General features: G+C 47.3%; 1 protein-coding gene across 3 annotated transcripts in view; it reads left to right on the forward strand.

Moving 5' to 3' along the window:
- GBF1 (golgi brefeldin A resistant guanine nucleotide exchange factor 1) overlaps nucleotides 1-12090 on the forward strand; it is a 109138-nt gene that overhangs the window by 95255 nt on the left and 1793 nt on the right. For 2 of the 3 annotated variants that reach the window (XM_064463660.1, XM_064463662.1), the window contains 16 exons: nucleotides 1420-1596; nucleotides 2099-2163; nucleotides 2265-2388; nucleotides 2965-3036; nucleotides 4429-4523; nucleotides 4935-5088; nucleotides 5306-5528; nucleotides 7164-7327; nucleotides 7624-7870; nucleotides 8254-8453; nucleotides 9402-9552; nucleotides 9933-10063; nucleotides 10246-10347; nucleotides 10933-11046; nucleotides 11330-11507; nucleotides 11692-11832. In XM_064463660.1, the coding sequence (XP_064319730.1) occupies nucleotides 1420-1596; nucleotides 2099-2163; nucleotides 2265-2388; nucleotides 2965-3036; nucleotides 4429-4523; nucleotides 4935-5088; nucleotides 5306-5528; nucleotides 7164-7327; nucleotides 7624-7870; nucleotides 8254-8453; nucleotides 9402-9552; nucleotides 9933-10063; nucleotides 10246-10347; nucleotides 10933-11046; nucleotides 11330-11507; nucleotides 11692-11832 (2338 nt within the window). The remainder of the gene's footprint in view (nucleotides 1-1419; nucleotides 1597-2098; nucleotides 2164-2264; nucleotides 2389-2964; nucleotides 3037-4428; nucleotides 4524-4934; nucleotides 5089-5305; nucleotides 5529-7163; nucleotides 7328-7623; nucleotides 7871-8253; nucleotides 8454-9401; nucleotides 9553-9932; nucleotides 10064-10245; nucleotides 10348-10932; nucleotides 11047-11329; nucleotides 11508-11691; nucleotides 11833-12090) is intronic. The other variant, XM_064463661.1, reaches the window with a different exon arrangement.

The raw sequence follows: 12090 nt of genomic DNA on the forward strand, positions 1-12090 counted from the left end.
CCTGTAAGGCTTGGAGACAGCAGTGGAATACGACAACTGAACAAATATTTGAGAGACAGTCTGGTGGAAGGGGAGAAGGAGGGGCTGCCTTCATGGGCTGAGGAGATAAAACAAAGAGCAACTGTTAGAAAGCAAGGGAAGAACATCGAAGTGTCACTTAGCTGCTCATCACTTCCCAGGTCAGACCATCCTGGTGATCAGGCATCCCTCCAAGCCCTGCAGTTGGTGTGCGCAGCCACTTTGGTTGAAAGAAGAGGAATGGAAGGGAGCACGGAGGACGATTAAGTGATTTAAGAAGATCAAGTCCCCCACTTCTTGATCCACAGTTAAGACTCATACTGACTCGGTGTATAAGTAGTAGCAAAACCACTGTGTGTTTTAATTTGGTGGTTGTGGCTTGTTACCGCAGTGCAAAACCAGGCATACTGCTGTTTGCACTGTTGACACTTCAGTGATGTGTGTATTCATGTGGTTTCCCCACAGCAACAATGGAAGAAACAAACTGGTTGTCACATTTCTGCCAGATTGGCACCTCTAATGGAGTTCACCTCTAGATCAAAGACCCATTTTGATAATAGTTTTGCCATCAGTCTGGCTGCAGCAAGAGCTAGTTTTCCTGAATTTCAGGTCTGAGATTAGAAGAGCTGCATTTTCAATTCACCCTATGTCCTGTCTTCTCTGTCCTTTCTTGATGAAGGAATACGTATGGGTTTTGTCCACATAAGCAAGAGAATGGCAAAGCCCATCTTTTGTCAAAACGGGCATTGCAGTGAGCTTAAGTAACTGCAGAAACATTGAGTGTGTTACGGTGTCTGATACTTGCTCACATGGTTGCTGGGGTTTTCTAGTTTTGGCAGCATATACTTGGTTGGTTTAAATGACTTTGCACGCTTTTGTGTTTTGAAAAGCTGTGAGTGCGTTGAACAGATTATGAGGAATTGTGATCCAGCAATTATTGGCAGAGACTGTATGCCAGGGTTCATCACTCTTACTTTGAATCTTGCTGTTAAGTAGTGGTAGGAGTAGCTTTGCAAGTCAGTAATGCTTTTGGCCATAGTTTCCTTCTGTAACAGTGGAGTGGAGTAATTGCTGCTTCCAGGGGAGATGTGGTACTTTTCGTAGAAGGCTTTGATCCTGGAATGAGTTCCCACAGCAGAATAAATTAGAGTTACTGAGTTTTCAGCAAGCATTTTCAAAATGTTCTTGGAGAGCTTGTGTCTAGGTGGTTCAGTGATTCAGTTTGTATCAGGTAAGCCATCTTGTCCTTGTTTTTGCAAAAGTGAATGTGAGCGGAGGAGTTATCCAAGCATCGTACACAGAATTGTTGTCTTTCCTGTAACCAGTTCTGAACAGTCTGCCCTAATTTGTGCTGAAAACATCTCTTGCTGACTGATTACCACCCCCTCTTCTTTCCTGCAGTCTATTGAGAACCTGCCCACTGTTTTTGGAAGTAATCCCAAGGCCCATATTGCAGCAAAGACTGTGTTTCAGTTGGCCCATCGCCACGGTGACATTCTGCGGGAGGGCTGGAAAAACATCATGGAGGCCATGCTACAGCTTTTCCGAGCAGAGCTGTTGCCCAAGGCCATGGTGGAGGTAATAATAGCCGGCCTGTGGGTAACTGAAGAGTAGGGAAGTAGAAAGCTGGCTTTTCATAGAATCAGTTCAAAGAGGAGGACAGGTCTCTTGCAAAGGCCTGGCTCTGGTAAAGTGTGTACAGAGCTGGAAAGCCTGCAAAGGGTGTAGCGGTCAAGTGATCTGTAGGCTCTAGCTGCTTTCACGGGGTTTCATTTTTTTCTCATTTTCCTTTTTGTTGGATTTTAGAAATTCCAGCATTTGTTTTATTTGAACAGATTTTGAATATTGTGCAGAAGAGGGGCATGCTTATAGGCATGAAGTATTAGAGCACACTGTTGGTATCGCCCCGTAGGGGTGACACTTCACTGAAGGGGTGAGGGTGTGAAGAGCTGGGGTTGACTGCCCACATGTGGGTGGTTGGGTGCAGTGTTTCATGACTAAGTAAAACATTACAGGGTTGGGAGTAAGGCTGCAAAGAAGTAGGCGATTGATCATATACCTGTTCTGGTCTGTCTTCCAGGTTGAAGATTTTGTGGATCCTAATGGCAAAATCTATCTGCAACGTGAGGAGACACCATCTAACCGGTGAGCGGTGTCAATAGCCCAGGCAGTCCTTTTTGTACCAAAACTGGAGAAGATATGATTTCTTGTTTTCTTTACTGATGCTGATGTCTTCTGATTTGCAGTGGTGAATCTACAGTGCTGAGTTTTGTTAGTTGGCTCACCCTCAGTGGGACAGAGCAATCTGGTATGAGAGGGCCATCTACAGAGACACAAGAGGCAAAGCGAATGGCTCTGGAATGCATAAAGGTAACATACAGGCTGTAAAAGAACCTGCTTTTGTTCATGGTGACAGTACTATGTGGATAACAGGCAACAGAAGCATAAATATGCATGCTTCTAGGCAGTATTGCGAGTTCCAGAGGACTTGGGAATTGTAAGAAACTACAGAGGAGCATATCTGCATTGACAGCTAAAGGGTCTTATGTGCTGTTGCGCACAAATGTAGTCACACATGAAAATGGGAACAATTCCCCACAAGAAGCTGGGATCTGCCCTTGGCGTCACGGTCCTATAATTGAAGACAAATTAATAAATTCTTAAATGACTAATCTTTTCGAAGACAGTGTTAAGGCGGTATGGTGCCAACAAAATCTGAAACTGGGGTTTGAGCAGTGTGTGAAGAGAGGAGTTATCTGTTAAAATCTGTCTAGCACAGACCAGGTCTGTTAAAGGTTGCGATCTTGCTGGCAGGAGTTTTCCCCCAGGTAGTTGTGTTAGAGCTGCTATTTGTATCTTTCCTGGGAACAAGCTGTGCCTCTGGGGGATCTGTTTATATGCCTTCCCCATCCCCCAGATGCACAGTTCTTTTTTTCTGTCTTGCAGCAATGTGATCCTGAGAAGTTGATCACAGAAAGCAAATTCCTCCAACTTGAATCCCTCCAGGAGCTCATGAAGGTGAGAGATAGATACTGGGCAAGGGATTGGACTGGTGATGGAACAAGCATGCTATGCATGGTTGCAGATATGTGCTGTGTACTCACCTAGCTTCTCTGTCCCCGGAGGAGGTCTTGGACCTATTTGGGATATGAAACCAGTCATTAGTTCAGCAGTCACATGTAACTTCTGTGCTTGCAGCCACAATTGCTTTAGTAGTAGAGGAAGCCGTGACATTGTAGAATGCATTCTAAAAGCCTTGAGGAGGTCACAGTAAGTGTTTGAAAATATGTGTAGCTCTGCGTAGGAGCTTAAGGTTATGCTTTTTCCTTTTTTCTGGTGTGCTGTGTGCCTAATGAGAATATTCTAAAAGGCCACTTTAGAGGCAAGAGCTGTACAGCAACATTTCACAGTGTTCCACTAGGTAGTGTGGCACCTGGCTGCTGTGGGAGTTGTAATAAGACTGGACTCACTAGCCTTCGGGCTAGAGAAGCTCCTCTGCCTGGGGGAGGGTAATTACTTACCTGGTTCTGGTTCTGGTACTGGCTTCTCAGGCTGTTGTAGAGTTCGAGACCACCCCAGGGGGCGGAATGAATCTTGCTGCTGTTCAGCATCTCCAAAAGCAAATAGTGGAGCGCCACCCTTGCAGGGATGCTGTGTGGGCTGGCCGTGGGTGCTGCCTAATCCCATGGCTCCTTAAAGTGTGAGTGCCTTTTCCTTCAGGCTACTGCAATTGCAATTCACCAGCTTCATCAGTAGGGCACATGGCAGTTTTGAGACTTGTGCTAAAACAAAGGAAAGGTTTATTTATCAAGGCTTGCTGCAGAGGTTCAGAAGAATAAGTATTGAGTTTCAAAATAAAGTTGATAAGTGAGTAAACCCCAAAGAACAGTACTTTGAACAGAAAGTTCTGCTTTAGCTGTTTTGCTCACACAAAGACCACTATGATGCTGGCCCATGTGGAGAAGTGGTGACTCAGTTTGTGTGTGCCACCTCAGTTCCAGGGGAACGCTTTGCCCTTATCCCTATTGTGTCAGGAATTCTCCCTTCATATGCAAGCTGATGGCTTGAGAGGAATAGTTCCAGTATTTGTAGCTGTTCCTAGGTATGTCTGCCTTTTCTGTGCTTCACATATTCTTAGCAAGAAGCTGCTGTCTTTCAGAATTCTGTTCTATCTCAGAGACTTCCTCGGAGTTTAACATCTTTTAAGTTAATCTTAAATAATAAAAAGAATATATAATTTTCCATTTATTTAGCTTGATCTCTAGCCAATGCATTTTCGATAAACTATGCATGACCTCACGAGATAACAAAGTGCAGTTTTGCCCAGACTCAGAGCATTCTATTGGTCCTCACTGGTTGGTCCCCAGTTTTGGGGGCTTGTGATTCACAAACGTTTCGTGTCTTTTCTAGGCTCTCATCTCTGTGACTCCTGATGAGGAGACGTATGATGAAGAGGATGCTGCCTTCTGCTTGGAGATGCTTCTGAGGATTGTGCTAGAGAACAGGTATGACCTTGAAATACATGCAGATTTGTTGTAAATGTCCCTGCTTTACTGCAGCTGCTGCCTGGATCCAGGGAATGAATTCCTTATGTGCTTGATTTGCCAGCTGAAGCAGCATGTGGCTGTAATTTCAGGGCTTACCAATTCCACTCTAGCATGTGCAAACAGAGGGACTATTCACCCATTAATTATTGCCTGATATCTTGAGATTTGGAGAACGTAAACTAAACTCTGGAGGGAGAATTCTCCCACCTGATTGCTTTGCAAGTAATGAAGTAAATAAGAAATCTGACAGCTTTGTGTTTTCTGTGTGTCATATCTCCCGGCTGGAGTTTTTCATTGAAATGAAGAAATACTGGGTGCTTGTCTCATGTCCTTTCATCCTACCCTTTCCCTCCTCCTTGTTGTGGCTAGGGACCGTGTGACCTGTGTGTGGCAAACTGTCCGAGACCACCTCTATCATCTCTGTGTCCATGCAATGGAGTTCTGCTTCTTGGTGGAGAGGGCAGTGGTGGGGCTGCTGAGACTGGCAATTCGGCTGCTTCGTCGGGAAGAAATCAGCGCACAGGTAAGGGATTTTTGAAAGTCAGTTACTGGGGTTTTGTGGCTACACCTGGTAACACAGGAAACCAATTGCTGTTGGCTGGACCCACATTTAACCTGTCTGTGCTGCAGGCAGCAACAAACAGCAGTTGTAAGTACCTCTAAATAAATGAAAGGGGGACTTGCTGGAGAATGGAGTGTAAATAATAGGGTCTGTTATTATTGTCTCCTTCTCTGACCAGATTCTGCTCTCATTGCGTATCCTGCTCATGATGAAGCCAAATGTGCTGTCCAGAGTTAGCCATGAGGTTGCCTATGGCCTCCATGAACTCCTGAAGACCAATGCTGCCAACATTCACTCCGGGGATGACTGGTACACGCTCTTCACCCTCCTGGAGTGTATTGGGTCTGGGGTGAAGCCGCCTGCAGCCCTGCAGGTTACAGCAAGGGCAGATAACGACACAGGTAAGATAGGCCAGCTTTTGCTAGGAAATCTGATGCCTGCCTGCCAGATAAGCAGCTGCTTCCTCAAGCTTTTCAATTAGCAAAGGGGACTGCAAGAAAACAAAGCTGATATTAAACTACATTAGCAAGATTAAAGACCAGCACCTGCTGTTCACTCCTACCCCATGGTCTGTCCCTGTCTGTACTCTGCCATCTCTTCCTACTCAGTGAGCAGCAGTCCAGGTGCTAGTCCCTGGGGGAGCAGTGGGAGGAAAACTGATATCAGTTGTAGCAGCTGTAGAAGGTCTTTGCTCTACCCAAGGAGCATTTTCAGCTCGTTGTGGTCTGGTGCCTTGGGTAATATAGCATTTATCTCTCATCTGGGTGTGTAATGTAAACGCAGCTGTTGTTTCTGTCATACTTGCTTCTTCTGTGGGACTGTCTCCTTTCTGTCCCCATTTTAAGGATCTCGTAAAGGGAGTTGTTCTTTAAAATTCTATTTCTAAACCCATTTGCGTTCAGAATGCCTGAACCATTCCCACAAGACCAACCCACTATTTCCCACCTCTCTTGACTGTGTTAGAAAGACGGTCTTTCAGCAAACTGTTTCTGTTTTGCTTTAGCCAGCTGGCAATGTATTTGAGGCTGACAGCTTCAGACTTTTAAAGCAAACAGCAAGAAAAGGCTTTTCCAGAAGACTTTGTTTTCCTCTTTGCTTTTCTAGAACTTCCTTGCAAGGTCCTGATGCTTTGTGCTAGACAGATGGGAGAAACCTGATTTTGCAAAAGCCTTATGGCCTTTGCCTACTCAGCTAATGCTGGGCTGTCTTCTCCCATCTTCCCTGCCCCCCCCTTCTGTCTTTGCTGATTGAACAAACTACTTGACTGTGGCACCTTGCACATCAGAACATTAGTTCTCTTGACCTCCTTCTCAAAATGTTTGGTGCCCAGTGTTCACAGCAAGTCTGCTGGTGGGTTTCTAGATAATATTAAATGATGGTGAGAATGAATTTTGATTTCTAGATAACATTATATCAGTAGCTTAGATTTGGCCCTTGCAAAGATTTCTGTGCTTGAGACATGAAATTTAAGGTTATCCTAAAGGTCAGGAAGGTAGCTCTGACAGGTGTGGAGCATGGTAATGTAGATTGCTGTTCATGAGAGACTTTACTGGTATTAGTGTGGAGCTGAGTGATGCCAGGGGCCCTACGTGAGTCATGTCATTCAGTGTTGTGCTTTTGGAGTTGTCTTGGCTGAATCTAGCACCTCCAGTAGTTCTTAAAGCATGTGGTACATCTGATTCTTCCCCTCGAGTCAAAGCATTGGACTTCCTGCCCTTTTTAAATCCCCAGTTAAGCTGACAAGTGACATAGCAGAGGATGGAAATCCCCTTCCCTCTGAAGGGGAAAGCCAAACACACCTACAGGAGAGAAACAGTGTCAAAGATCTGTTTCTTGCTGTCTCCTGTGCTTGCTCTTGTCATAGTTGCTCTTCATTTCGCAGGAGGAGAGGCCTGGCCCAGTTTCTTCCAGGGCCCACTGGTGGTTCCTAGCTGATGCTGATCTGACTAATCTGGATTGCTTCTCCCTTATCCACAGCTACTCTTTCAAGTTCTTGATTTGGCTTTGATCTAAAACCCATGCCTTTTGTCTTGAAGGTGCTCAGTCAGACAGCGAGGTCTCTTCCTCCTGTCATCCAAGTGACATGAGCCTGGACCGTGGCTACACCTCTGATTCGGAGGTGTACACAGACCACGGGAAGCCAGGCAAGATGCATCGCTCAGTGACAGATGTGGATGTCATGAACAGTGGCTGGCTAGTGGTGAGTAGTAAATGGGCTTCTGGTGCCTGAAGGAGACTACTCCTAGCATGGTTGCGGGCAGAGGGTGTGGTGGGGAGAGAAAGAGTAAGACAGTAGAAAAGAGAGCTAAGATGAGCTGACAGTGTAAAGGGAGGATGGGGAGGAGATGCAGATGGAGAGGAGAAAGCTTGGAGGCAAATGAGGAAGAAGGGGAAATGGATCCTACAGAAATGTCGCTTGTTGGCCCTTTCAATATGTGCATGAGGCTCTGCTTGTTACGCTACCCTCTCCTGCTACCCTGTTGCTGTGCCCTGCAGGTTGGGAAAGATGACATTGACACTTCCAGATCCACTGCTGGGCTCAGCAGGTTGGGGCCGTCTCCTCTTGTCAACCAGTACAGCCTGACTGTGGGGCTGGATTTGGGCCCACATGACACAAAGTCTCTCATGAAGTGCGTGGAATCCCTGTCCTTCATTGTGCGAGATGCTGCCCACGTTACGCCTGAGAACTTTGAGCTCTGTGTCAAAACAATCCGCATCTTTGTGGAGGCGAGCTTGAATGGGGGTAAGATGGCCCTTGGTTTGACAGTCAGGACTGGGCTTGGGGTGGCCAGTCAGCAAGAAGTGTGAAGTATGCTATCCTCAGTCCCCAGAAACTGGTCTGCTGTGAGAAAAGTGTCCTGGCTCCTGCTGGCAGCAGAGACCTTATTCTTATCCCTCTCTGTGGGATCTAGGGGAGGTCTGGAGCTGATGTAGAAGTAGCAGTATCAGCTATTGCTGAAGGCTGTTCCTGAGGGGTGCCGGGTACCTCTTCGAGTGGATAGTTGTCATTTCACAGGACAGTGTCCTCCACTGGGGATATCAAAATGTGTCTGCTGTATGTGTTGAAGGGCAGAAGAATTTGTGGTGGGGTGCAGATGTGGTGTGTTGCTGCCTCTCACTTTCTAGGCTACAAGTCCCAGGAGAAGAGGGGGAAGAGCCATAGATATGACAGTAAATCCAGTCGATTAAAAAAAAAGCCAAAGGAGAGCTCCACACGGCGATCACGGGTCTTGAGCCAGCACCAGGCGCACACACACAGCGATGAGGATGAGGATGAAAGCATCCCTGCCAGCTACCACACTGTGTCTTTACAGGTTAGTCAGGACGTAAGTATAGCAAGGATTTCCTCCTCTCCTTTCCCATACTCAGAGCATTGCTGGGGAGTCACTGGGGTTCATCATGGGGCAAGGTGGGGTTGCATCCTGGGTTAGTACACACTGGATGGCAAAGGGTGGCTGTGGTGGCAGTGTGTGGTTCTGCAGTGAAAGACTGCAGTTTGGACAGGCAGAAGCAATATAGCAGTGGAGAGAGTAGTTCTCTGAAAAGCAAGCAGGATGGGGTCTGGAGCGGTGAGTCACTATAGTAGGTAAGATGGATGAAGGGCATTTGGAGGCATGAGGTTCATGTAGGAATAGTGGGGACTCTGGACTCCCCAGAGCATGAGCTTTTGTGGAGAAGGGAAGGCCCTGTGGGCTGAGGCACTGAGATGAGGGAGTCATTTTTCTCTCCAGCTGGTACTTCAAAGGTGTGAAGGCACAGGCCTGCTGACTGCCAGGCTGTTGGGCCTCAGTTCAGTGGTAAAGTGACTAGAATGCTGTCCTTTGCCCATACGGAGCTGTTCTGAGGGAGCTTTGCTTGTGCTTCATGCCTTTTTGTTTAAAAAAAAATAAAAAGTACATTGCAGAGTTGTCTCTAGACAGCATAGCTGAATCGCCAGGCTTTTCCCTCTGCCTGGGAGAGTCCAGTGCTCCGTGACAGGAAAGGCTCTGTTCTTTCTCCTACCACGATTGGGATGCTGTTCCTCAAAGATGGGATTGACATGGCTACTGAACTGACACAAATCTTGCTGAAGATGCCTGGCACTTGACCGCTTAGGGAGAGCACAGACAGCAGGGCCTGACACCACCTCTTTAGCAATGCATGGTTATATACATAGAGGAAGCAGGCTTGAGTAGCTGTGAGCCTTTTAGCATTGGTTTGGGGAAGAGCGGAGACCAGGGTTACCTCAAAAATTTAAGTCCTGTGTGTTGCTTAATGTGATGCTTGACTTGCAGCTCCTGGACCTTATGCACACCTTGCACACACGAGCAGCCACCATCTACAGCTCCTGGGCAGAGGAGCAACGCCATCTAGAGACAGCAGGGAGGAAAATCGAAGCAGATTCCCGAACGCTGTGGTCCAACTGCTGGTGTCCTTTGCTACAGGGTAAAGCCATCCCCTTGTGATGAGAGTGAGCAGAGACACTTCCAAGATAATGGCAGCACTCAGGAAAGTTGGGGAGCCAAGAACTAACTGCAGAAAGCAGATGGAGATTGTTTTTAGGGTCTGCTGTAATTGAAAAAGAACTTGCAAGAGATCCAGAAAGGTATCTTTAGCATGAGTTAGCTGCCAGCTTGCTTCTGGACATGACAGTAGATGCCCAGTCTGTGGCATGGACAAGTATAATCCTTGGGGGTTTTTTTTTTTTCTTCCTCCCCCCACCCCCCAGTGAGTGTTTGATCTTCATTAGACTTTCCACCCTAGGCTGGGGAAGTAGGGATGTCACACCTTCCCTGTGGGCTTTGCCCTGAATCCCTCTCTTGCAGGTATTGCCTGGCTGTGCTGTGATGCCCGACGCCAGGTACGGATGCAGGCACTCACTTACTTGCAGCGGGCCCTCCTGGTACATGACCTGCAGGCCCTGGATGCCCTGGAATGGGAGTCCTGCTTCAACAAGGTAACCTCCTGGCTGGGCTGGGCATGTAGGCAGGACAGCATTGCCATGAAGAGCAAAGCTGTGTGCAGGAGGGGCAGAATAGTGTCCTACTTCAGCACCATCTTCTTGAGCAGTTTGTTCACCACAACAGACAAGGCATTCCCTGCTCTGATCCTGTGAATATCAATCTTCTGATCCAACAGGTGCTGTTCCCTCTGCTGACCAAGCTACTTGAGAACATCAGCCCAGCTGATGTTGGTGGGATGGAAGAAACTAGGATGAGAGCCTCAACACTGCTCTCCAAGGTGAGTGTGCTTCTGCTGCCTGAAGGTTCAGGGGAAACCATGTGCCTCGAGACAACCAAACAGTTTGCTGTGTTAGCTTCTTAGCATCTCTGATCTGGGTAGGTGTCAGTTTGCCGGTTTGACTGTCTTCAGTGCTGGGCCGCCTCTACCACCTTCTGCTGTTGGGACATGCCTTCTTTCCAGAACTGTCTCCATGATACTGGCCTTCAGAAAATTGTCAGGAAGGAGTTTGTAACTTTATGAAGGTTGAAGAGAGAAGTATTTCACCCAACATTAGTTGAAGATAGTCTGTTCTAGTGGTGAAATGATGCATGTCACAAGCTGATAGTACTGACCTAAGGCAGAGAGTCTGGAAGGGCTGGAAGACATGATGATGCAGTGGCCTCATGCAAAGGAGACGAGATCCGCTCCTCTACTTACGCAGCTCAGAAGAGTGGAGGTCTCTGGCGTCCTCAGGCTGGGCCTGTGCATGCTCCTGGCCTGCCACAAGGAGGGGGAATTCCAGATTTGCAAGTCTGGCTAGTCAAGCTATGAGCAGCAGCCCTGATACTACTTGCTGACAGTAGTTGTGGGTTTTTTTTCTAGGTGTTCCTACAGCATCTTTCACCACTGCTGTCATTGACCACTTTTGCTGCCCTGTGGCTGACAATCCTGGACTTTATGGACAAATACATGCATGCAGGCTCCAGTGACTTGCTGGTAAGGTGCTGAAAGTGATGCTGCAGTGCCTTCAACAATCTTTCATTAGTTTTAACCTTCTAAACTTGAAAGGTGTTTTGGTTTGGTTGTTTCTTGGGGGTGTTTTGTTTTGTTTTTTTGGTTTGTTGTGGTTTTTTTTAACTTTTTAACCCTTCCAAAAACATTTTGTTCTATGGTTTCTCCTCTTGGTCTCTGCTTCCAAGGAAGCCCATCAGTTGTTTTGTGCTTTTGTTCGATGCTATACGTCCATTCTCTGTGTCCTGAGGAGTGTCTCCGATTACAGCTGGAGGCCATACCAGAGTCTCTGAAGAATATGCTGCTTGTAATGGATACAGCTGGGATATTCCACAGTGCTGACTCACGGACAGGATACTCAGATCTCTGGGAGATCACCTGGGAGCGGATTGACTGTTTCTTACCTAGGCTGCGGGATGAGCTCTTCAAACAAACAGTCATCCAAGGTATGAGGGGCTGTGAAACCTTAAGAAAACAGGTGGTGGACCCAGTGCTTGCCCCTTGTCCAGTACGCAGCTGCCATAGTGCCTGAATACTGATTAAATGATAGTGCAGGAGGCTGCGGGAGCTTGGCACAAGGAGGGAAAAAGGAGTGAGCAAACTGGGCTCACTGCTTGTTTTGTTTTCTAGATCCTGTGCCCAGCATACCAATGGAGCAGCAGCAGCATCAGAAATCAATAGTGTCTGCCCTGCCCCCTTCTCCTGTGGGGGATGTGAGACCAGCCACCCACCTGGCTCCTTCAGAGAAGCCCAGTGAACTGGGTGCCAGTGGTGAGTCCTGTTTTCTTCTTTCTGGAATCATCTTCCCAGCACGATGGCATGGATCCGCTTTTCCTTGGTTTAGCGTGATCTACAGTGACCAGGCCTCTGGTATTGTGGAACTGTTGTGCTTCCAAATGGATAGGTCGTGGCCTTCCTGCTGGGGTTGCCAGGGTGGGCAGAGGTTGGGGCAGAATGCCTGTGATTGGCACCTCATATATGAAGGTATGTGGAATGAGCAAGTCTGAAAAGGCCCCTGAGTTGATCTTC

Source organism: Phalacrocorax carbo, chromosome 12, assembly GCF_963921805.1.
Source record: "Phalacrocorax carbo chromosome 12, bPhaCar2.1, whole genome shotgun sequence".
Lineage (NCBI taxonomy): Eukaryota > Metazoa > Chordata > Aves > Suliformes > Phalacrocoracidae > Phalacrocorax > Phalacrocorax carbo.